General features: G+C 55.2%; 8 protein-coding genes across 8 annotated transcripts; 4 read left to right on the forward strand and 4 right to left on the reverse strand.

The window, feature by feature from the left end:
- Positions 1-78: 78 nt before the first annotated feature.
- On the reverse strand, positions 79-1023 carry N7482_006061 (uncharacterized protein; the record flags this gene model as incomplete). The annotated part of the gene is made up of 2 exons (XM_056688186.1): positions 79-940; positions 989-1023. The coding sequence occupies 2 exons, from the start codon at positions 1021-1023 to the stop codon at positions 79-81; spliced, it is 897 nt and encodes a 298-aa protein (XP_056543741.1).
- A 688-nt stretch (positions 1024-1711) lies between these two features.
- N7482_006062 (putative C6 transcription factor) lies at positions 1712-3390 on the reverse strand (the record flags this gene model as incomplete). Its single annotated transcript, XM_056688187.1, has 3 exons — positions 1712-2534; positions 2590-2902; positions 2958-3390. 3 exons carry the CDS (start codon positions 3388-3390, stop codon positions 1712-1714), a joined length of 1569 nt encoding a protein of 522 aa, XP_056543742.1.
- A 168-nt stretch (positions 3391-3558) lies between these two features.
- N7482_006063 (uncharacterized protein) lies at positions 3559-3968 on the forward strand (the record flags this gene model as incomplete). Its single annotated transcript, XM_056688188.1, has 2 exons — positions 3559-3573; positions 3642-3968. 2 exons carry the CDS (start codon positions 3559-3561, stop codon positions 3966-3968), a joined length of 342 nt encoding a protein of 113 aa, XP_056543743.1.
- Positions 3969-5137: 1169 nt separating this feature from the next.
- Positions 5138-7627, reverse strand: drs1 (putative ATP-dependent RNA helicase DRS1; the record flags this gene model as incomplete). Its single annotated transcript, XM_056688189.1, has 2 exons — positions 5138-5833; positions 5897-7627. The coding sequence occupies 2 exons, from the start codon at positions 7625-7627 to the stop codon at positions 5138-5140; spliced, it is 2427 nt and encodes an 808-aa protein (XP_056543744.1).
- A 590-nt stretch (positions 7628-8217) lies between these two features.
- Positions 8218-10797, reverse strand: N7482_006065 (GNAT family N-acetyltransferase; the record flags this gene model as incomplete). The annotated part of the gene is made up of 1 exon (XM_056688190.1): positions 8218-10797. The coding sequence occupies one exon, from the start codon at positions 10795-10797 to the stop codon at positions 8218-8220; it is 2580 nt and encodes an 859-aa protein (XP_056543745.1).
- An 852-nt stretch (positions 10798-11649) lies between these two features.
- Positions 11650-12485, forward strand: N7482_006066 (uncharacterized protein; the record flags this gene model as incomplete). Its single annotated transcript, XM_056688191.1, has 6 exons — positions 11650-11708; positions 11761-11871; positions 11923-11939; positions 11989-12134; positions 12191-12271; positions 12354-12485. The coding sequence occupies 6 exons, from the start codon at positions 11650-11652 to the stop codon at positions 12483-12485; spliced, it is 546 nt and encodes a 181-aa protein (XP_056543746.1).
- A 1221-nt stretch (positions 12486-13706) lies between these two features.
- On the forward strand, positions 13707-18877 carry N7482_006067 (putative gelsolin repeat protein; the record flags this gene model as incomplete). Its single annotated transcript, XM_056688192.1, has 3 exons — positions 13707-13869; positions 14027-18563; positions 18625-18877. The coding sequence occupies 3 exons, from the start codon at positions 13707-13709 to the stop codon at positions 18875-18877; spliced, it is 4953 nt and encodes a 1650-aa protein (XP_056543747.1).
- Positions 18878-19618: 741 nt separating this feature from the next.
- On the forward strand, positions 19619-21343 carry N7482_006068 (D-arabinono-1,4-lactone oxidase; the record flags this gene model as incomplete). Its single annotated transcript, XM_056688193.1, has 1 exon — positions 19619-21343. One exon carries the CDS (start codon positions 19619-19621, stop codon positions 21341-21343), a length of 1725 nt encoding a protein of 574 aa, XP_056543748.1.
- Between the last annotated feature and the right edge of the window lie 672 nt (positions 21344-22015).

Raw genomic sequence — 22015 nt, forward strand, 5'->3', positions numbered from 1 at the left:
TAGTGTAGATACTTGACATATTCGATCATCGAACTAGAATTTCCGGCCATTCCTGTACATAAGCCCTCCAAATCTACGTCATTCTTTCAGCCAGTTCGCATACTGCGCAACCGCAAGAGCCGTCATCACGACCAATTCCCGAATGTTCGCCGTCTCGAGCTCAGCATTCTTCTCAAACCCCTCACAGCAAACAATACCATCTCGGTTCATAACCGCGAGGACAGCTCCTACCTGGGGAGGATCTGCACGAGTAACAGACCGATTGATTCGACAAATCCGCGTATCGCGGTCCATAGTGAACGGCAAGTCTTGCGGGACGTCACCAGTGCGCCGCGTCGAGCCATGGTAGAACCCCCAGGTGAGGCTCTTTCCCTCGGTCATCCCCCTGAAACTGTCGCCATCACGCTCCCGCGTAAACGTATGGACTTCATTGTCGATTTCATCAAAACTCCAGCGCTCGCCGTTGGCGAGGATGACCCGACCGCGATATGAAAAGCAGACGGTGCAGCATAGAAAACCCGGCCGGTCGATGTCAAGACAGGCGACGACGTTTGCGGGCGTGAAGGGAATAGCACCAGTGTCACCCGTTTTGAGGGTCACGGTGTCATCTTCATAGCCAGTCACAATGAGGTCGTCGCGATTCAGCTTGATCGGGGTCGGACCGAGGTGTGTGAGCGTCGCCCCAAAGTATGATGCCGGACGCCAGAGGTTGAACAGCTGGAACGGGGCACTTTGGCTCCAGGAAGAGCGTTGGTGGATCTGGAAGCACAGTTTGGGCTTGGAGGGGAATAGGCAGAAATCCCCTGCGTCTATGGCCCAGCTTTCGGGACGCGTAGCTCGAAAGATTTCCGCACATTTGGGCTCTACGACGTTCGACAGCTCTGGAAGCTCGATCGACTCTTCCGGCTCGGATGGCTCTGAACGAGCATCTTCGTTGGTACTGAGAGCATGCTTAGCTAGACCCTATGGGGTAGTGGGGCGATCTTACATCCAAACTGGCTCCTCATCGAAGGGAGGATCCATCATCGGGGAAGTTGTTGGCACAGCAAGCATCAGAACGCCTTCGCGGTCTACCGGACTGAATTCTGCAAAGAGAGTGAAGGGATATGTGTACAGGGCAAGTGCTTTGACTGTGTGGACAACGCTCTTGTTGTTGGGGCCCGAGATGATTCTTAAGAGCCTCCTGTGAAGGGGCCAGATCGTCCAAACGAGCGTTTCCTTCAGGCAGCGCTTTGATCCTCAGCTTACGATTGGTCGTGTTATCTTAATCGAGGGGCAAGAGTCAAACGTGGCATAGTCGGGACTTGTTTACCACAAGCAACGGGAGTTGCCATGAATGTAGTTGCCTTGAGGCAGCTTGATGGTGTGAGGTGTCCTGTTTACTCGCTGCCCATGGACTTGCTGACACCTCCCTTTATTTTGGACGGCCTACCACTTACCAAAGGATTAACTACCCATCTCAATGTCGGGATCTCGTAACTCACGAAAGGTCACTCATCTAGATAACTGTCAATCCAATTGCCTCGTAGCAACGACAACAAAGGAATATGTACAACCGTCTCACCGCAATCCACACCCCTCCATGCACGTCCTCTTATTTATACCTCGACCAAAAAGAAAGTCTCAAACGCTTAGGTGCTATTTGGGAATCATCGATACCAAGAAAAAATTCCAACAAGTACAGGGAAAAGAAAGAAACGCTTTTTCGTAATCACTGACTATGACCTCCAGTCCAACCCGAGTCAAACGGCGAGGTCATATTGGTCGAGATGGGCTGCGCATATGAAAACGCTTCGAACACCTCTGGCGTGATCTCGTACGAGCCGGGATCGTCAACCGTCATCAATGCATTAGGCATGCCGCCTAGCAAATGGGTTGGGGGCATCTGTGGCATATCGCCCATCTGGGAGGCGTCGAAGCCTGCGACTGGTTGCTGGAAGGTGTTGTACTCCGGGATCATGGTACCGGGTTGAGTGGTCATGGCAGCGTGGCTTCGTTGGCGCTGGTGTTGATGCTGGCTGCCAGGGGAGATATGGCGGGGAGGATTACTGCTGGCGGGGGACTGGCTCTGCTGGGTGGGATGAGGAGGCGGGGGCTGAGGCTGGTGATGTTGTTCTTCGGTATTGGGGGGTTGAGCAGGCATAGTGCCGTGGATGTCGATCTGGAGCTTTTGGAGCTCTTGGTAGACGAGCCGCAGGGCGGTTGTGATCACGGGGTTGGACACCTTGACGCGCTCAAGTGCAAATATGCAAAATTTGAGCTTGTCCAACGTCCCCGGGGCGGCATACTTCAGGGCCTGAATTTCCAGGAGGAAAATAGATGCGGCGGTGTATATGCTGTAGGCGAGAGAGAGGACGACGTGGTTATCCCCAAACGTGCGGCGGTAGAGGTCGAAGAGAGATAGGATTGATGTTGCCGATGCCATGCATTGGACCAGATGGCTCCTATCGTATGACTCTTGCCGGGTCTTCACCAACCCACGAGAGCACAGGATCGGGCGATGAAGCAGAATGTTAACTGTGTGATAAAGGCAGCTACATTTGAGGTATTAGCATCAAAGTTGTTGCGAGGTTCTTTCAGAAAACACACTTCAGAGTCATAATGTGGCTCGGTGGAGAATAAGGAGGTAGATCCGTTGCCACAAGCTTCAAGTAGTCGGGAAGCCCATCCCACCAATCGCCGAGGTTCTTAGCTTGCTCCTGAACGCAATCAAAGAACTCGACTTCGGTACTTTGGCGCATGGGGTCGTAAATGTAGATTAGAATCTGGTTCAAAGTCTCGGCAAGGCCGCACATCTGGATGAAGCACGAGGTGGAATGCGCCTGTGTGGGTGGATAGTGGGCCCCGTCGGGGAAGCTGACGCCGTGAGGAGTCCAGATTTCGATCTCAGAAGTATCGTCGACTATATCAAGTTGTCAGGAGGATCGGTTGAGCACATCTTGCGGGCGCAAACTCACGTATGATGCGGGGCGGGCTGACGCGAGAATGTTGCATGGACGGGGCGCGACCAAAATACAACGACACAATCTTATCCCAGAAGTAGCAGCTCCAAAAAAGACGATTCCGAATCTCGATATCTTCATCACTCAAGTGGGCCGCACCAAGATACTTCCGACTATCGATCGAGATCCCGAGATCATCGAGGACGCGGAACGCCATGCCGCTGTACAGCCAGGCTTGCGTTCGGTTACCCTTCCCACATTCCTGTGCACTGAGAAGCAGTAGCGTCTGGATGGTCGGCACGCTTGCATATCCCACCTTTAGCGACTCGAAGAGCCCCGACACGGCACGCTGATAGAATTGTGCTCCACCTTCGAAGGAGTCCAGAAGTGGGCCGATCTGGGGCTCTTCTTTGCACCACCGCACCGAGTGTGAGAGGACGGCGTTCATCAAGACCTCCGAATAATAGGGACCCTGAATCTTCATATCCCCTGAAGATGGGAGTCAGTGTGGGGGACTTTGTGTGTACAAGGAGCCGCCGAGGAAGGGTGGGATGGGAGACATACGGGTGAAAGCTGGGCGATAGACAAAGTTGAACAGCGGCTGGATCCAACACCAATGGGAGTCGAGGAGGTATTGGAATGGTTCCTGGGAATCGACCGATCGTCGTCAGTGTGGAAGGCTTAAACTTTGTCCTGCAGGAGGTGCTTACCGGCATTGCAGCCATCTGTTCGAAGGCCCGCTCCCGCCATGCACTGTTGATCAGCCGCTCCTTGCGAGCTCCCAGCTCCTGGGCAAAATATGAAGTCGACGCAGTCTCGTTGATCGCTCCGCTGGGGAGCTGGAAGAGACTGGTAGGCCCGTGGAAGGAGATGCGACCGTCAGTTTCGACATTCAACCCATCGAACTCCCTCGCCAAATCCTGCGTCTCATCGTTCTCCGTCTTGATTCTGCGGCCGGCACTCGAGCTGGATTCTGCCACCGATGCCGGAGAGCTCCCCTTGCGTGCCTCCACGTCGGCCTGCTGACCACGGAGCTTGGAGAGAGCATCTTCTAGCTGGGCGACTCGGGACTCAAGCTGTTTCGTATAAGACAAGGTCGGGGCCCTACAAGCAAGAAAAAAGCGGGGCATATAATATTAGCCCATGGCCGGGGCGGCTGATGACCGCAGGATAGGCGGGATCCAGGAGCCGATCCAGGATCAGGGAAGACAACTCACAAGCTATAGACGCACGCCTCGCCTCGCGCGGCGCATCGCGAACATGACGGACTGGCTCCGTTGCATTTGACCTGTCCGACCCCGTCGTCAGCCGTCCGCTGCGTCCATTCCACCTATGGCAACCTCGGAAAGTGCCCGAATAAGCCCACCTTGCGCTTGCGACAAGCTTCGCACGAGAACGCGCTCTTCCGCGGAAGTGCACTCTTGAGAGGCACGTCCGCCATGTCTGAGCCCTCGACCACCATCAGATGGACAGGTTCACGGAGGAGAATCGACTGGCAACCCCCATTGGCGATCAAGGTCAAAAGGGGGAGGAGGATATGAGGGAGGATGAGGGGAATCGGCGAAATTTTGGGCGCCCAAGGCGACGCTGCGTGGGGCGGTTGACCTGCTAATCGCGGGGAGGTGGTTTAACCTTTCTGCGGCGGTGGACCAGCGAGCCACCGATTCGCAGGACCCAGCCCCATCGCCGTCCCAAGGATGGTGAGATAGCCTTGACGTCGAACCAGGCCCATCCGATGGGGTGGCCGTGGTGGATTTGGTCGGCCTCGGAGCTTTCTGGTTAGACGGTTAGACGGTAGAACCCAAACCAGCGTGCTCTCCTGCAACTTTGGGATCCCGGCTATCTTGACCGCCGGCCAATCGCGCCGCGCTGGGGCGTATACCTGCGGCCAGCTGACCCAATCAACCGCATGCGTTGGGACGCAATGGCTGGTCCCTCTCGCCTTGGCGCAGTCGGGCGCATCCACCGGCAACCTCTAACTCCCGGGGTCGGCGTGGTGAAGCTTAAAACAGGAAACCCCGAGGGGTGCGATCGGAACATGCCTACTGCGGTAACTACTCGAACGTATCGAAGCGTCTGGAAAGGCTGCCCGTTGATCGTCCGTACATCCAACTAAAATAGTCACAACAATGACACGAAGTATTGTGCCTTTCATTTTTCCCATGCTATACAAGGTTTAGAGGGGGTACATGCGCTTATTTCTTCCACTTCTTCTTGTCTTTGCCCTTGCCTTTAGTCTTCGGAGCGTCGCGCTCCGACCTTCCCTTTTTCCACCCGATATTTCCCTCCTGTCGCATCTTCGCATCATCCAGCCGCTTCTTATCCTTGTTGCTCAGCTTCACCTTGTCCTTCTTCGACTGGTTCGTATCGGGGCCATTCAATTCGGTCCGGCCCAGCTTGCGCGCTGCCCGCTTCTGGGTCTCCGTCTCGAACCACGTCCGCTTCGGGCGCGCCATGATCTCATGGCCGTGCTTAATCAGGTTCTCGCCCTTGTTGACTTGCATCTCAACCTGTGCCAGCTGCTTCTCGGCCTTCTCTTCCTGCAGGATCTCCTCGACCTCGTCAGCAAGATCGTCGGCCTTCTGAGTCCACTCGTCGGCAATGGCCGTCTCAACTACCCGACTGACAATCTTGGCGCCCTGGGCCTTTCCGGACCTCACAGCCGACTTGACCACCTTCCGGTCGGGCTCGGCGGCGATTGTGCATGCACGTCCGGACCGGCCAGCACGGGCGGTACGGCCGACACGATGCAGGTAGATCTCGTGGCTCTGTGGGGCTTCGTAGTTGATAACGGTCTCCACACCCTTGATATCAAGACCACGAGAGGCCAGATCAGTGGCGAGCAGGAAGGCAACCTTGCCATCACGGAAGTTCTCAACGGATTTGATACGCTAGTGAAAACTCAGTTAGCCACAGGACCGGATTTCCAAGGTGGGGTATTCTTCGTAGCGTACCTGGTCTTGACTCATGCTGCCGTGCAACTCGGCGGCTTTCAATCCAAACAGCCCGAAAATGATGCGGACGCGATGCGCCTCCTTCTTTTGCCGGAAGAAAATGATCACGCGACCAGTGTAAATCTCCTTGCACAGATGCAACAGACATCCTAGGCGCTTGTCCTCCCGGCCAGGTCGTAGACGAACAAACTCCTGCGTCAGCGTGAGGGCAGTCTGCTTCTTCGCGTCCACCATCAGGCGGACGGGGCGGTTGAGACCGACACGGATCAGCTTGTCGACGGTGTCTGTCATGGTAGCAGAGAACAGCATGGTCTGGCGTGACTTGGGGATCGTAGTCAAGATCTCATTCAGCTCGTCCGCGAAACCATCCTCCAGCATACGATCGGCTTCATCAAGAACCAGAATCTCAAGGGTGTCCACAGTCAAGCTCGGCGAGTTGCGCATATGGTCGATGAAACGACCGGGAGTGGCAATGATCACATCGGGCCGCTTCTTGAGCACGTTCTCCTGCTCGCGAAGACTGAAACCACCAACAAGCTGACAGAACGTAATATCGGTGAAGGTCGCCAACTTGACAGCAACATTGTAACACTGCACGGCCAACTCACGAGTGGGCATCAGAATGGCGACACGGCTGGTAGGTGTTTTGCGGGGACGGAAAAGAAGACGCTCGAGAATGGGGACGATGAAGGCACCTGTCTTTCCGGAACCGGTGACGGCGCTACCAACAATGTCCTTGCCCAGTAGAGCCACGGGAATAGCCTTGCGCTGAATAGGGGTCGGGTCAGTGAAGCCGACAGAGGCCAATCCTCGGAGAATCGGACGAGAGAGGTTGAAGTCTTGGAATGTGCTCTTTGCCATAGAGGCCTTGTCCTCTACCTTCTCTTCAGGGGCGAAGAAGGCTTTCCGCTTTTCAGCTTCCTCGGCATCCACCTCGCTCTCAACATCGGATTCCGCGTCAGAGCCTATGTCGTCGGGGTGGCCCACTGGAGTAGCAACGGAGTCGTTGTCGGATGCAGCATCGTCGTCGTCGTCGTTTTGCTCGTCTTCGTCTTCACTGTCCTCAGGTCCAGAGCCAACTTCAGGGCCCTCGGCCTCGCTCTCTTCCTCGCCATTAGCGCCCATGCCAAAAGCATCGTCGGCGACAAGCTCGTCGTCCTCAAAGTCCACCTCCATGCCGCCGTCGGCCTCGGCATCCCCTTCGTCCGAGCCGCTGGCACTCTCCTCCTTTTGGGCCTGCTTCTTCTGCTTCTTCTTTGCTGCGGCCTCCTGCTTTTCCCTTCTCCGAGAGATGATATCGTCGATGTCCACGGCCTTCTTATCACCAGCGCCGTTCACCTTGGAACCGTCCAGGCCCCAACCGTCGAAGCCCTCGGTGACTCCACGATTGGCAACACCGCCAACATCAAACTCGAAATCGGAATTCAGGGCATCGTCATCTGCACCAATGGCATCTTCGCCCTCCTCATCCTCGTCTTCAGACTCTTCGAGCACGGGCCCAGGCTTGCCCTTCATGCCCTTCACATTCTTAGCTTGCTGCTTTTGCTTCTTGTTCTTGCTCTTGGGAGCTTCGGCCTCGCGCTTGCGCTTTTTCGTATCGGCAGCCGAGGAAACCTCGTCGGCGCCCTCGTTATCTTCCTCGTCGAATCGGGAAACGTCTTCGTCGTCGGACAGAGTCAGGACGAAGTCGTCGTCCTTAGCGGCGCTCCGCTTCGTTGAGTTGGGAGCCATTGTGGAGGCGAAAATGAGAACAATAGTCAACCCGGAGACTGTATGTCCTCAGTGGCTCCTCAAAAATGAATGAATTAAAAAGAATTCCCCAGACACATGCCCGCGCAATCCGCTAACAGAAATCAACAGCAAAAAAAAAAAAGTTCCCCGGGCGGTGAGAGCAAAAATTTGGCTGACATAAGAATGCGCCGGGGCTGGGTGGAACCCCCCGGTGGAGCTCAAATTAAAGGCTTCGTATTTCCCCGTTCGCTCCTCCCTGATGTCTACGACTATGCTTTCTAGTGTATACCTAGATTAGCTATATAGCTATTCAATATATGAATAACCTTTTTTTTTTCTTTTCTTTCCCAACATGATACTGTCACGTTTCTATGGTAAGATATGGGAATATCAAGTATTGCCGGGGCCATTTTCCACAACCCCTCTCGATGAATGTCTTCTTTCCCCCCTTTTGTTGGATGGGTCCAGAATCCCTTCTTGAAGAATTAAGTCCTTTTGACTTTTCGCTCTTTTAATGCCGGTAGAATCGTTGTCGAGCTCGCTCGTGTGCATGTTACCCCCACAGATCAGTACGTATCAAGAAATTGTGATCAACTATCGTCTTCAAACATGCCTATCTCCCGGAATATTCTTCCAGAAGTGATGCGGCGGGCGACATAGTGAACGTCCAGTCTGCAAAGATACGTCAGTAGGTCCAAAATCACACCAAAGAGGATCATCATAACGAACTGATGTCCACACTTGACCCTAGCTCGCTTCAGCATACCCCATTGCTCAAAGCCGAATTGGTCCTGCAGCCATTTTTTGATCCATCCATACTTCATATCCAGCTTGGCGGGGTAGGCGATGGTACAGATCAGCTGGGTCATTCGCAGCATCGGGGTCTCCCAGAGATCCTCTGCCCTCTTCGGCTTCCACTCGACCTCAAACTTACGACTGTAGCCTTGGTCACACATGGATAAGATGCGGTCGATAAGTACCGTGCCGAAATTATCCCGCTTCTCCTCACGGGTGACATACACCCGCAGTTCACCGATGTACTGATCCGCACCACTGCTACCGAAGAGATCGATATACGCAATGCCGCATATTTTCGCTTGCGGTGTACCAGGGAGTTCCAGAGATGGCCGGGCTGGGTGTACCATGACAAGGAATGGCAGGTTGCGCTTTCTGCAAATTTTGATGAGTGCCTTGATCTGGCGTTCCTCCTGCGTCTCGGTGTCCGGGCTCAAAGGAGAGTTAACCGCATACCAATTAAGGATATTGGCAATCTCCTGGGCATCTTCAGGGATGGCAGGACGCAGGTGGGGATTAGTGGGCTCAGAACTGGGCTCTGCTTCTGGCTCCACCTCAAGCTGGCTCATCAAAGGTGCGAGATTCAGCGGTCCTGCTGGTGCGGATGCAATTTGAGACCTAAGGGAATCTCTGGCCGCTCGTACCTTTGCCCAATGTATCTTCATGTTGTGCGCATATCCTGCCGATGTCTCATGCCAGTGGATGCGGGTCTTATCGTCGCTCATGTCGCGGGGAGACAGGAGATGCTTCTCATTCATCAGCATCAGTGAAAACCCGCCGTCTGGCACCGCAGTCCCGTCAAAGAATGCGGAGTGGAAGATGTCAACCGCCTGACATTCCAAGGGGATCTTCTCCAACCACTTATAAAATCGGAGGCGGTTTCTGTTGCGGTCCATGGTGCACATCGGAGTAAAGGCCCAGTCGGCCTTCCAGTTGTGAGAATCACCCTGATCATAACCTTCTGGATTGAATACAATTTCTGGGAATAGGCGTGGGTTGTGTTCAAACGCTGGGGCGCGATTGGGTGACATCAAACTGAGCTCCTTATCAATCACTTGTGGCCACACTGTCGGGGTGGCCATGTACGCATCCCACTGCGCAAGAAAGGGCTGCGTACCGATTCGCTTTGTAGCCCAGTTCACTTCTGGGTCGACGCATTCATACCCCTCGTCCGGAATAAACTCAGTGGAGCTCACAGACCATTGCTTTGGCGCTTCCACCTCCTGGTTCAGGCGCGGCTTCGCCAGCTCATGGTAGTCGGCCGTCGCGGGGTCACTTCCTGGCCCCAATCTCGCTCGCGGCAACAGGCACCAGCTCGCATGTGGTTCATGCATATCCTCTGAGCCCTGCTCTGCCTGGTGAGGCAGTCCGAGGTTACCAGCTTGGATGACAGGTTCGCCGATATCCTTCGTCGCAATAGCAAATGCCTTTGCCCATGTGATCTTGCTTGCGAGTCCAGCAGCCTTTTCCTGAGAGCTCGTGTCGGTTGTGCCCATGACTGCGGTGATTCTGGTGGGGATAGGCGTGTGCACAGCATGGCTCTTCGCTGGGTCGTTTCCCTTCGGCACCTTACCCATGTCCACGTCGTTGTTCATCGCGCCTTGCATCGTATTGACCACCCCCCAGTATTCAAATTCCTCGTTTTCCCCAGTTTTTCTACGGCATTTACCCACAGTACCGTGTTGGGAAGAATGGGCATCTTTTCTGAGCCCAGTTTCCTCGAGGGATTCCGTTTTCCGGGATGTATCGTTGAGGTCCAGGGGAGAAATGGGAGAGTCGTTGCGCGCTTCTCTATCACGACCAACCGGACGCTCGTCATCAAGGTCAAGATCGGAAATTGGTGTCCCGGCACCGTCAGGTCCGACAAGGGCAATTGGAGCTATCACAACTGGCCCCGGGCGATCCCGCGCAAAAGCACCAGCAGCTTCACTGGGTGCGTTGTCCCTTTGGGGTGTACTAGGAGTCAACTTCAACCAGCTCGTGGTTGCTCCACCTCCGGGAAGATTTGTAGAATCCTGACTCGGAACATGGCCCGGCAAATAAAAATTTTCCTGGCTAGCCTTGGGCTCACCAGTATTGACCACGGGTGCAGGCGCCGGAATGCCGGCGTTTGTATCTTCTTCTGTGCCTCCATGTGCACAGCTCTCAGCGGCGCCATGGTCAACTTCTCGCACGCCCCCTTCTGGGCCTTGTTGGATAGATGTCTCATGTTTGGTCTCCTGTGGGCCCATCTTGGGTTTAATCTTGGGTTTAATCTTGGAACTCTGAGCGCATCTTTCTGCCCATCGACGCAGCAGTTCTGGCGGCATCTCCGGAGGTCGAAAACGATCCTCCTTGAAGGCACTATCCTTGGTCTTGGTCTCATGATCAGCCATTTGGCTGGCTGTATTAATCCTCATCAGAACTGGGCATGTGGAATATATGCCGGATTCGCTCTTCAATGGCTTCAGCCTTACCAGTGGAGGTTCGAGTGAGTTTGGCCTCAGGTACGAGGAGTGTTCAAGGAGTAAAGGGTGGCGTAGGGGCAGTAGTACTTCTTCGCACGACCTGAGGATGTTAGAGATGTCTTTGGAGGGGCTCGGGCAGCTCCAAGATTGGAAACCGAGGGGGGAGGGAAGCAAAGGAGTGGGTGGGAAGGGAGAGCTTTCGCTTCTTTAGTCGAAGATGGCCTTGCAAACACGCAAGGCCAGCCAGACACTAGGCTATTTCGGGGACCCCAAGATATTAGAAACAACATTCATCGGCCTCATACTTGTATCGATTTGACTTTCATGCAGCCGGAATCTGCTCTTGCCTGGACTGATCAGGCGGGGGGCCGTTCATCAGCCCGTGTCCGACGCGCCACTAGCCATCACGCAATTAAGACATCCTGCTCGATCATCTTTGAAGCTTGCATTTATGGCTCTCTAAATGGACTATCGGAGCCTACCCACAACCGAACGATAGAGCCAGGACTGTCTTATATCCTGCTGAAAACGAGCATGTTCGTGTAGAACTCTAGTCACCCCCTGACGTATAATCGAAACATTGAGAGAGATTTTTTCATAGCGCACACTTCTTGCAGTCTTTAGGACCATTAGGGAAGAAGTTCATAGAGGGAGTTGCGGAGAGTTGGTGGTTCGCTGCAAATCGATCAATCCAGGGTAAAGGCCGGCTGACATCCACAAGAACTTTTTCCCCTCCCCAACTCCCCAGAAAAATCTCGCGATCCAGAGGATTGTGAGACCATGTTGTCAATACTTCGAAAAGCCCGTCTGAAGGACAAGGAGATGCGCATACTGATGCTGTATGATCGCCCCGTCAGTATATATGTGCCGTGCTGATGGTGGTGATGACAGGGGCCTGGATAATGCGGGAAAGACCACCATCGTGAAACGCATCATGAACGAAGATGTGACCACAGTCAGCCCGACACTGGGATTTATTATCAAAACCATTGATTTTATGGGGTAAGTGGTCCTCCCTTCGATGGGGACTAGGGCATTTTCTGACTTGCATAGATACAAACTCAACATCTGTGAGCCGAGCTGCCATTTCGGGACCGCGACAGGACTGACCGCGCCTAGGGGATGTTGGTGGGCAAAAGACGCTCCGTTCTTATTGGAAAAACTATTTCGAGAAAACAGATACCCTCATCTGGGTTGTGGATGCCACTGATCGTCTGCGTGTGGACGACTGCCGCCAGGAGCTGGCTGGGCTGCTGCTTGAAGAGGTACGTCCCCACCGCCACTGCGCAATCTTCGGGATCCCGAGCTGAGCGCCCGCCAGCGCCTCATGGGAGCCACGCTGCTGGTCTTCTTGAACAAAACAGATGTGGAGCATTGCATGGGCGAGCAAGAGGTGCGAGAGGTATGTACACACTATACTGCCGGTTTGCTTTGGGGACGATGGGCTTTCGTGGGCACTGGAACTCAGCTGATGGATGTCACAGCGCCTGGGCTTGGATCTAATCAAAACGCACAAGTGGACAATCCTTCCATGCAGTGCTATGACGGGGAGAAACCTTAATGAGGGGTTGGAATGGGTAGTACAGGATGCGAAGGACCGGCTCTTCCTTTATTAACCGCATCACCCACCTATTATGCCAGGTTTTACTCACTCTCGGAGGGTGTCCAGGCTGTTAGGTCTCTGGGTATCTATCCAAAGGGAAATTATCAAGAAATCAGGCCAAATGCATCATTCGGCTCTTGGCTCGTTCGATCAACCTATGACGAAAAGCAGGGCGGTTGCTCAGGCGTTTTGGGGAGATTTTCTGCCGTCCGTTCAACGGGGCCACGGTCGGTGATGTCCGACCACCGTATTCCTGCTGCATTCAAATTTGGCAGGCACAAGGGAATTCTATGCAGTGCACCATCTCAGATGCAGGTCTCTCTTTGGTTCAATAACTTTTTGCGTCCTTCCTGGGGGTAACGGATGTAGAAAACTGGTTGCTTCGGAATGTCTGTTCCGACCACGGGAAGCCGCATGGACTCCAAAAATACCTATACTTAGGCCATAGCAACGACCAATCCCGACAACCGAGCCAATAGACCGAGTGCCTACGATGTACAGTTCTCACAGGATGGAAAATAATATATAGGGCACAACTTCTCTCCGTGAGAAGAACTGGATAAGGCAGGGTTTCGCCATTGGCTCATTTCGACGGTGTGGCCAAAGGCTGCTGCTGCAAGGTACCAGGCGATAGATCAGTTTCCAAGCCATAACTGACTAGTTCGCGGGAGAGACAGCAGATCTAGGAGTCGGTCTGTCCGACATTTGAATTAGTTTCCTCTGGTGGGAACCCAGGAGAGGAGAAAATTCGTCATTGCGGCTACCCATGGGTCCAGCATTCGAAAGCCGAAAACCAGCGGGGCTGAACCTGGAAGCGATCCGCTCCACCAAACTTTAGCAGTAAACAAACATCCCGCCACGAAGCTTTGGACACCGCCTGTACTCCTCGTAGTATTCGAGCCGTTGTAGTCTGGACTAGCCCGTAGAACTGCAGAACCGTAGAACTGTAGAACCGCTGAATTGTTGAAAAGATATCTGAACCGGCCCAAGAGATAGTGCAGTCGATGTGTCGCGGAGGGTGAAAAAGGACCGGAGGGATGTGCGGTGATGATCGGAGGAGCCAATGAATTGCGATGGATCGCGTCCATCCCCGTTTAATTAAAGCAGGGCGGAGAACTTCTCAGCCCTTGGGTCTTCCACTCTCCCACCTCTTCCCCAATACACCCCCTCGTCCCTTTCGAGGAGCCTCACTCGCTTAGGAGAGTTTGCTGGTCCTTTGGGGACGCGAAGGATTATGACGGTACCCACCAACCCCGATGGGGCGGAGGACGTGAATGACTTCCTGCTGCGCATCCGGGAACTCGGCGAGCGCCGCGACAAAGAAGATGAGGAGCGCACGAAGAAGCTGGAAGAGGAGATTTTGCAAGGCCGCAAGGAGAGGCAGGCCCGCCGAGCTGGTATTGTTTTCCGCCCCTCGTCCTTCGGGCTCTTGAGATAGCGCGGTCTCTGTCTGGGCCCTCAGCTGGCCGAAATTGCACCCCGCGCGACAGGCCGACCTTGGAACCCTCCGCCCCTCCCACATCTGGATGTGTTGCTGATGACCAGATGTGATAGAGCGAGCCCGATCGATTGCCGGATCACCGACCCTAAATGCCTCGAGACTCAGTGTCTCCTCCCATGGTCAGCCCTCGGCCATCGATCCTCCTGAGCAGCTGGAGCCGACGGTGCAGACACAGGACCCTGAAACACCGGGCGGGGTGACCCCGAGTCAAGAATCGGAGACCCTTGCTGGCAATAAGAGGCGTGGATCAGTACAGGACACCGAAATGGATTCCCCTTCACGAGCGATGCCAACTCTGTCACGCAGCCGAGCGGGGACTTTGTCGTGGCAGCAGCGCCCGTCCCCGCGGGACTTTGGTAGTCGGTCTCCCGGTGCAACGTCTCCTAATCGGTCCAGCCATTTGAGAAACGCGTCCACAGCATCCGATGCTAGCGAGTTCTCTCGTGCTCAGATTACCCAATCCGCCTCGTCGAAGGATCCGTCGTGGCTTCACCAAATCCCAGACCGAGGACTGGGCTCATCAGTATTCCGGAGACCGGAAGAACGCTCTGACAGCCAGGCAGATTTGGGTATGGGTCGTCGACTGCCGGGGCTGAGTCGTGAGTCCACCGTAGAGCCAGAGAGGGTGGAGGATGCTGAGGCGAGATCGCCATCTCCACCAAGAACTGCTTCTACCGTTGGTGATAGCAACCTCAGCAACCGATACTCGAGCGTGTCGTCGGTGTCCCCTGCGACTGGACTTGGGTCTCCAGTCACATTGTCCGAGGCCCCGAAATTGGATCCTACACAAAGTGAGCCGGTCGAAGATCCTGAGCCGGCATCCCCGAGCCAGCGACGATTGTCACCAGAGCGAGCTCGCTCAACATCGCCCACGAAAGGGCTTGGCGGATTCGTGCAAAGCGCAATGATGAGGCGCTCTGATAGCGTATCGAAACGTTGGAGCGCTCAACTCCCACAGGGATTGAGCCGGAGTAATTCAATCATCTCGAACCGCAGTAGTGTGGCAAGGCCGAACCTCACCACGAGTGTTAGTGACATGATCCCCGCAAGTGACACGCAACTTGGGAGTGATATTTCCTCACTGCCTCCTACCCACCGACCAAGTTCAAGTCACAGCGAGGCCACCGTCCAACCCCCGGAGTCCACGGCTACCGAGAGACCAACCACACCTTCTGGCCCGAAGACCGAGACGCGTCCTGAAGGCAGCCCAAGCAGACACTCCTATTACGGCCACGCCAGATCCACCAGTTCGGTGACAGCGGACAGCATGGCTGGTGATACCCCAACAAGCCCTTTCACCTCGAGAACTATGGATCCCAAGCGCTGGAGTCCAAGTAAAGCCTCTTGGCTCGAGAGTGCGCTCAACCGTCCTGAGTCTCCACGGACGCAGAAGCAGCCGCCACCACAGCAACCCTCGTGGGTACGGGACCGACAGTCGCGAGGCAGCGTGGATGCTGGTCGCGTGAATAACTTCAAAGAAGTCACTCCCATTGGTTTGATGCGAACGCCCCCACCAGGTAGTCACTTTAAGAAGCCAAGTCTCTCTGGTGCCTCTCCGGCTTTGGAGGCCCTCGGTGCGCCTAAAGCGAAGGAAACTGTGCCCGGGTCTCCCGATCCTGCTGCAGCAGACGATAAGTCTCCGCCTATGAAGACCAAACCAGTCATGGAGAAGCCCAAGTTCGGGGACGAACGTAAACTTGGGGAAGAGCTCAGACCCGAGAAGGGGCCCAAGCTCGAGGAGGAACCCAAGGAAGAGGAAGAACCGAAGCAAAGAGGGAGTAAACCCGCTTCCTCTACTGCTCTCCCCGAAGCCTACCCTGCAGAAATACCAACGGAGCCTGAAAAGACCCCAGATCCCGAAATAACTCGCAAAGCCCCATCGCCCGCGTTAGGTTCGAAGCCGAATTTCTCTCTTCCCATACGCGACCCCATCTCGCCGAGGCCGAGGCCCCAATCTCCTGTCATCGATTTTAGAGCAAACCTGCGCAAACGTGAGGTCGCCAAAGATGCTGGGCCCGAATCGCAGCCCGAATTCAAAAACGTGTTTGGAAAACTCAAAAAGGCCGAGACTCGCAACTATGTTGCGCCGGACGAGCTTAAGGGTAACATCCTCCGCGGAAAGGCTGCTCTCAATGCCACTGGTGGACCGAAGAAAACCCAGCGTGTCGATGAGCTCAAGGAGAGCATTTTGAAGCGGAAAGAGGAGATGAAGGCTGGTGGAGGTACTATCAGACGCAATACCGTGGGAGAACAGGATGCACCGGAGAAGCCTGCTGCTGCCGTACCCGAAGCCATTGCCAAGCGCCAGCTCATGGGCAAGACAAACAGCGTCAGGCTAACGGACGAGCAAATTCCTACCGCTTCCACAGACCTTAGCCCTATAAAGTCTTCGCCGGAGCAGCCGCTGTCTTCACCTCCCCTCACCGATGAAGTCATTTTCACGGAAGAGCAAAAAATTGTCGCCCCAATTCCCAATCCTGAGGCGAGAAGTGTTTACGATCCGGAGCCAAGTCCGAGCCCCAAGGGCGACCACAAGAAAATCATGAATACTGTGAGCCCGGAGGTTATGACTGACATAAGCCCGGTTCGCGAAACAGCTAGTTCTGTTCGTGGTCTGCCATCCGCGAGGCGGCCAACAGCGAATGCGCCTGCTGTGAATCCATACTCGTCAGTAAAAGGAAAGCTCGCGGGCCGAATCAACCCTGCACTAGCAGGTCTTCTCTCTCGCGGTCCTCCAGCAGCAGCTGAAGCGCCTAAGAAAGAGCTGACGATTTCTCCCTCTGGCGAGAGCTCCCCTGCGTCTCCTTCCGCACCGCTTACCCATGTGACCAAAGGCCGTGCTAGAGGACCTAAGAGGAGGCTACCTACGGAATCGGCTGCTCCAGCTGCTGTCTCATCCGCACAGGATACTACGGAGGTTGGTGCAATTTTGTCTTCTGAAGTCCCATCCTTGCGGGCCCCTCCTGAGCCCGAGGTCTCGTCAGAGCCTCGCTCGGAGAACCTGTCGAACAAAATCCCGGTTCCCAATACTGAAAACGCCCAAGCAGACAGTCCCGTCACCAAGCCGCTCCCGGGAGTAAAGACCAGCGTCGAGGATGCTCTCAACAGCGGACTGCAGCTGAGGCTGGGAAGTATGTCACCAATTGCTCCTAGTACACCTATCTCTACACAAAATGCAGACGCCGCCTTGTCTCCTAGTGGGTACAGCGATAAAGAGAATATCGGCTCTCCAATTAGCTCTCCGGGGGATATAAGCCCCTCTTCAAGCCCATCTTCGAGTAGGCCTCCCGTCCCGCCTAAGCCGAGCTCATCGCCGTCGCCCTTGTCATCCTCTTCTTCAACACCTGTGACGAGGCCGCAATGGGCTCAGCCGCCACGGTATTCATCACCTTCTTCTCCGTCACCTCTTAGGACGAGTTTCAGAGAAAATCTGATGGACAAACCTGCCACGCCTCCTCAGAAACCCATCCCCGGTGTGATGGTCGCGAACTCTTCGCCTCAATCCAAGGCTCTCCCTTCTCCACCAGTCCCTGCCAAGCGATCTGATATCTCCCTTGACAAGCCCATGGACCCGCACAGACTCTCCCGGAAGATGTCTGCTCCGTCGCTAGTTGCCCAAGCGGCGGAGGCGCGGGAAGTCATTGCAGGTTTCTTCAAGGCTTTCCCTAATCCGCGCGACCGGATGAACATCGACCCGCAGCTGGTGCTGACAAGCAAACTTGACGCGGCAAGGATTCGCACTGTGAAGCGCTGTATCTGGGAGCTAACCGGCGATGGAAAGCGACAAGAACTCCCTGTCAACCAGGAGTATGTGCTGTACGAAGGCAGCATGTACCTGTGCGTGCATCAGTTTGAGGCACAGGGGAGCAACAGCGTCGAAGTGTACCTCTGGTGCGGAGACGATGTTTCGGAAGCGGCATTGGAAGATGCACAAGTCTTTGCTCGTAAGGTGGGCCGCGAGAACAGCTGCAAGCTGGTCATTGTCCGGCAAGGCAAGGAACCCGTGCGGTTCATTCAAGCCCTCGGTGGGATCATCATCACTCGCCGTGGATCCAGTTCTCGCTCCAATTCATCCGCCTTGTACATGCTCTGCGGCCGAAAGCATATGGGCCAAATGGCTTTGGATGAAGTCGACTATTCGCTACGCAATCTGTGCTCGGGGTTCCCGTTTGTGATCTCTGCGCCCTTTGGCAAACTGTATCTCTGGAAAGGAAGGGGCAGCGGTCCCGAGGAAACTGGCGCGGCCCGGCTGATCAGCATGGATCTCGGCCTCACGGGCGAATTTGAAGAGGTTGACGAGGGCCAAGAACCAGAATACTTCTTCGAAGACTTTGCGGGCGCCCGCGAGGGTAATCGTCTTTTGTCCTCGGATTACTGGCGACTGAAGCCAAAGTATGATCACTTCCGCACTCGGCTCCTCCGTGTCGACCATGAATTGGGCCAGCCAACCCGCTTCTGGATGCGCCGTCCTGGCTCAGGATCACCGGTGGTGCGGCCAAATGACACCGTCCAAGAGATCGAGCCTTTCTGCTACAAAGACGTGACCGAGAAGGATGTCTATGTCCTAGACACCTTCTTTGAAATCTACATGTAGGTTTCTCTTTCTCCCGAAAGACCAACATCGAAGAGAAGCTGACTTATGGTATTACAGTATCGTTGGCGAACAAGCTTCCCAAAAATCAGCCGACTTCGCCTCCGCCGTTGTTTTTGCCCACGAGTACGGTATCCTCGCCGCATCACTCCAAGACCGCCCGTTTATCCCCAAGAGTTTCGTCGCGCTGGGTGGTATCCCCGACCGATGCCAAAGCGCATTCCGCAAATGGGATTCTCATTCTCTGCACGCGCCCTGCGTGTTCCCTCTCGACGTGGCGATCGAAGCTATCCGGTCGCCAGAGAGAGATTAAACTTCGTGCTATGTATTTGTTGCATGCCTTCGTGATCTATTCTTGTTCCGTTCGTTCTGTTCTATTTCGTTCCTCTCCTTTTCCTTCCTCTGTGCATATTTCGGTTCCTAAAGAGAGCATTCGCGGCAGGGAAGGGTGGAGTCTTTCTTGTTTTACGTTGATCTACTATCTTGATTTTTGGTGCATTATGCCCTAGAGAAGCATCGTGGGAGCATTCTGGGTTGTACATCTATTCACATCTAACCTTTGAGACATCTTCGGGATCCCTAGTCAATTCACGAGTGGGATGAGCATTCTTCGTTTCCTAGCTTCAGTGTATAGAACTGCACGTATCCCCGGAGTATTCCGTACTCTCCGGCAGCCGGCCTCGGCTGGTCTCGCATGGGCGATCGAGCAGCGATTGGCGGCCCGGCAGCTTGGGGAAAAAGCCCATCATTATTCAGCAATTCACCAAAGCAGGGAAAAGCTGTGCCACCCAGCCCTCGATCCAGTTTGACAGGTGGTTTGACACGTGGAAATTAGAGGCAATGGCTAGGTGAAGAAGAAAACCAGCGGAACCTTAGAAGTGGGCCGATCGAACTGATCGCGGATTTCGCCATCGCGACATTTTTAGCGTGCCGTGTTATTCTCTTCGCTTCGCCCCTTTCCTCCCCCCACCACCTCACGCGAATTATATCAGAGGATGTGAGAGAGCCGCGCTATGCCGTGATCAGATCACCCTCATTCCACTATATCCCCGCCATGGACCCTACCATCTCCCGCGAGCTGTCGAGGCTCGACCCCGCGGTCCCGTTCCGCGCAACCGCCGATCACCTGCATCACACCTGGGCCAGGACCTTCTTCTCCCGGCCAGAGCTCTACGTTCGCCCCCAATCCATCGCGGAAATCCAGCTGCTGGTGACGCTCGCCCGCCGGTGTCGCCGCCGCCTCGTGACTGTTGGGAGCGGCCATTCTCCCTCCGATTTGACGTGCACCTCGTCCTGGCTCGTCAACCTCGATGACTTCAATCACCTTCTGCATATCGATCCCGAGTCTCGATCGGTCACCGTCGAGGCAGGCATTCGATTGAGTGAACTAGGCACAAAGCTGGAGGAACAAGGGCTGACCCTGGCGAATCTGGGTAGCATTGACAGTCAGTCCATCGCAGGGGTCATCGCGACGGGCACCCACGGCAGCTCCATGCGACATGGCCTGCTCTCGGAGTGTATTGAGGCCCTGAGTCTGGTGCTGGCGAACGGCCAGCTGGTGCGCTGCAGTGCCTCCAACAATCCGGACCTCTTTCGGGCGGCGCTGGTCTCCTTGGGTGCGCTCGGAATTGTCGTCGAAGTAACCTTTAAAGCGAGACCCGCTTTCAACATCGCCTGGCGCCAGGAGAGATATTCCCTGTCCCGGGTACTGAGCGAGTGGTCGACGGGGCTGTGGACCTCGCATGAATTTGTCCGTGTGTGGTGGCTGCCTTACGAGAAGGGCGCGATTGTCTGGCGCGCCGACCAAACCGACCAACCCCTCCACGCACCCCCCAGCAACTTTTACGGCGAGGGAGTTGGATACCACATCTATCACAACCTGCTTGCGCTGTCCTCCTACTTCCCGCGGATCCTGCCGTGGGTCGAGTGGTTCGTGTTTGGCATGCAATATGGGTTCCGTCCAGGCGCAACTGTTACTGAGGCGGTCGAGCCCTCACGCGCCGGTCTGCTGATGAACTGCCTATACTCCCAATTCGTCAACGAGTGGGCGCTGCCCCTCAATAAGGGCCCCGAGGCCATTCTCCGGCTCTCCGCGTGGCTGCACGGGGACCTGAAGACGGCCGGGATTCCCTTTTCCCCCAAGGGTCTGTGGGTGCATTGCCCAATCGAGGTGCGCGTGTCCGACTCAAGCAAGAATGCCAATCCACGACCCTTCTTGGACCCAACGTGTCGCGACGGGCCCACCCTCTACCTAAATGCGACTCTGTACCGCCCGTATCTCCGCGATCCGCCCTGTCGCCAGCGGTACTATGAGGCCTTCGAATGGCTCATGCGGGACATGGGCGCTCGGCCGCACTGGGCGAAAAACTTCAATACCCTTGATGCCACGGAGCTGCACCGGCTATACAAGGACGATATGGACGGGTGGCTGCGAGTGCGGCAAGAGGTTGACCCCGAGGGCATGTTCCTGGGCGAATGGCATTGTCGCAACTTGCCCCTGGTCGCACCGGCTGACCACAACGATTGGCTGCCTCTCGCGGAGCGGGAAAGTCAACGTCGCAAGCTGGACATCAGCGGCGCTGGCGATGGCCTCGAGTGGATTGGCGATCGCCGGTGGCAGAGCGAGAGTGCCTCGGGGCCGTTCTTCGCTAACGGGCAGCGCACGTCTGAACTGCCGTCCGACCCCTCCGCGCCTAGTCCGCCAATGACGGCAACGAGCGAGGAGAGTTTTGATTTGCTTGCGAAGGGTGAAGCCAGCATCTTGCTCCAAGGCGCATGATTGTCATGGACCAGCCACCTTGGGCTCCAACGGGTGCAGAGCAAGCAAGGCACGTGTGGATGGAGGACGAGCCGACGAGTGCCGTACTGTGCTTTACCTGGCGCCGGCGGGGGGAAGGAGAGAGACTGAAATTTGAGAGACGAGCCATGATTTACATTTGTCCTGCTAATCTGACAATAGTCAACATGGCCAACACGCCGCAGCCTATGAGGACATGCGCTTGGCTGTGATTGACGGTGGGTGAATCACGCCCCTCACTATAGCGGTCGTGCAAATGACGGGGGTTCTCCTTTTGCCTCGAATGTGGCAGATTGGTCCACCAGGGGTCGACGGGGAACGCAACAGAAACCAACCTCTCTGTGTTCTTACTGCTGTCTCCTTTCCACTATTGTCTTTCTCCCTTCATTATACAGGAGGAGTTATGTAGATCTGGTCGTTAGATAAAAATTATCGCCTTGCACGGGTTTGCCTCCTCGTGGCGCGGCTTTGGGGAAATTCAGATTGAACCCGATCCCGATCCCGATCCCGATCCCGATCCCCATTCCAATTCCAATTCCAATTCCAATTCCAATTCCAATTTCAATCCCCAACTCGAAATGAACTTGCCACTTGCAATCAACCAGTCAACCTCCCGGCTGCAGGTCTCGCGCAGGTCATAGGGCGTGTCCTGTT

The sequence above is a fragment of the Penicillium canariense genome, assembly GCF_028826845.1.
Source record: "Penicillium canariense strain IBT 26290 chromosome Unknown utg000003l_segment0_segment0, whole genome shotgun sequence".
NCBI lineage: Eukaryota > Fungi > Ascomycota > Eurotiomycetes > Eurotiales > Aspergillaceae > Penicillium > Penicillium canariense.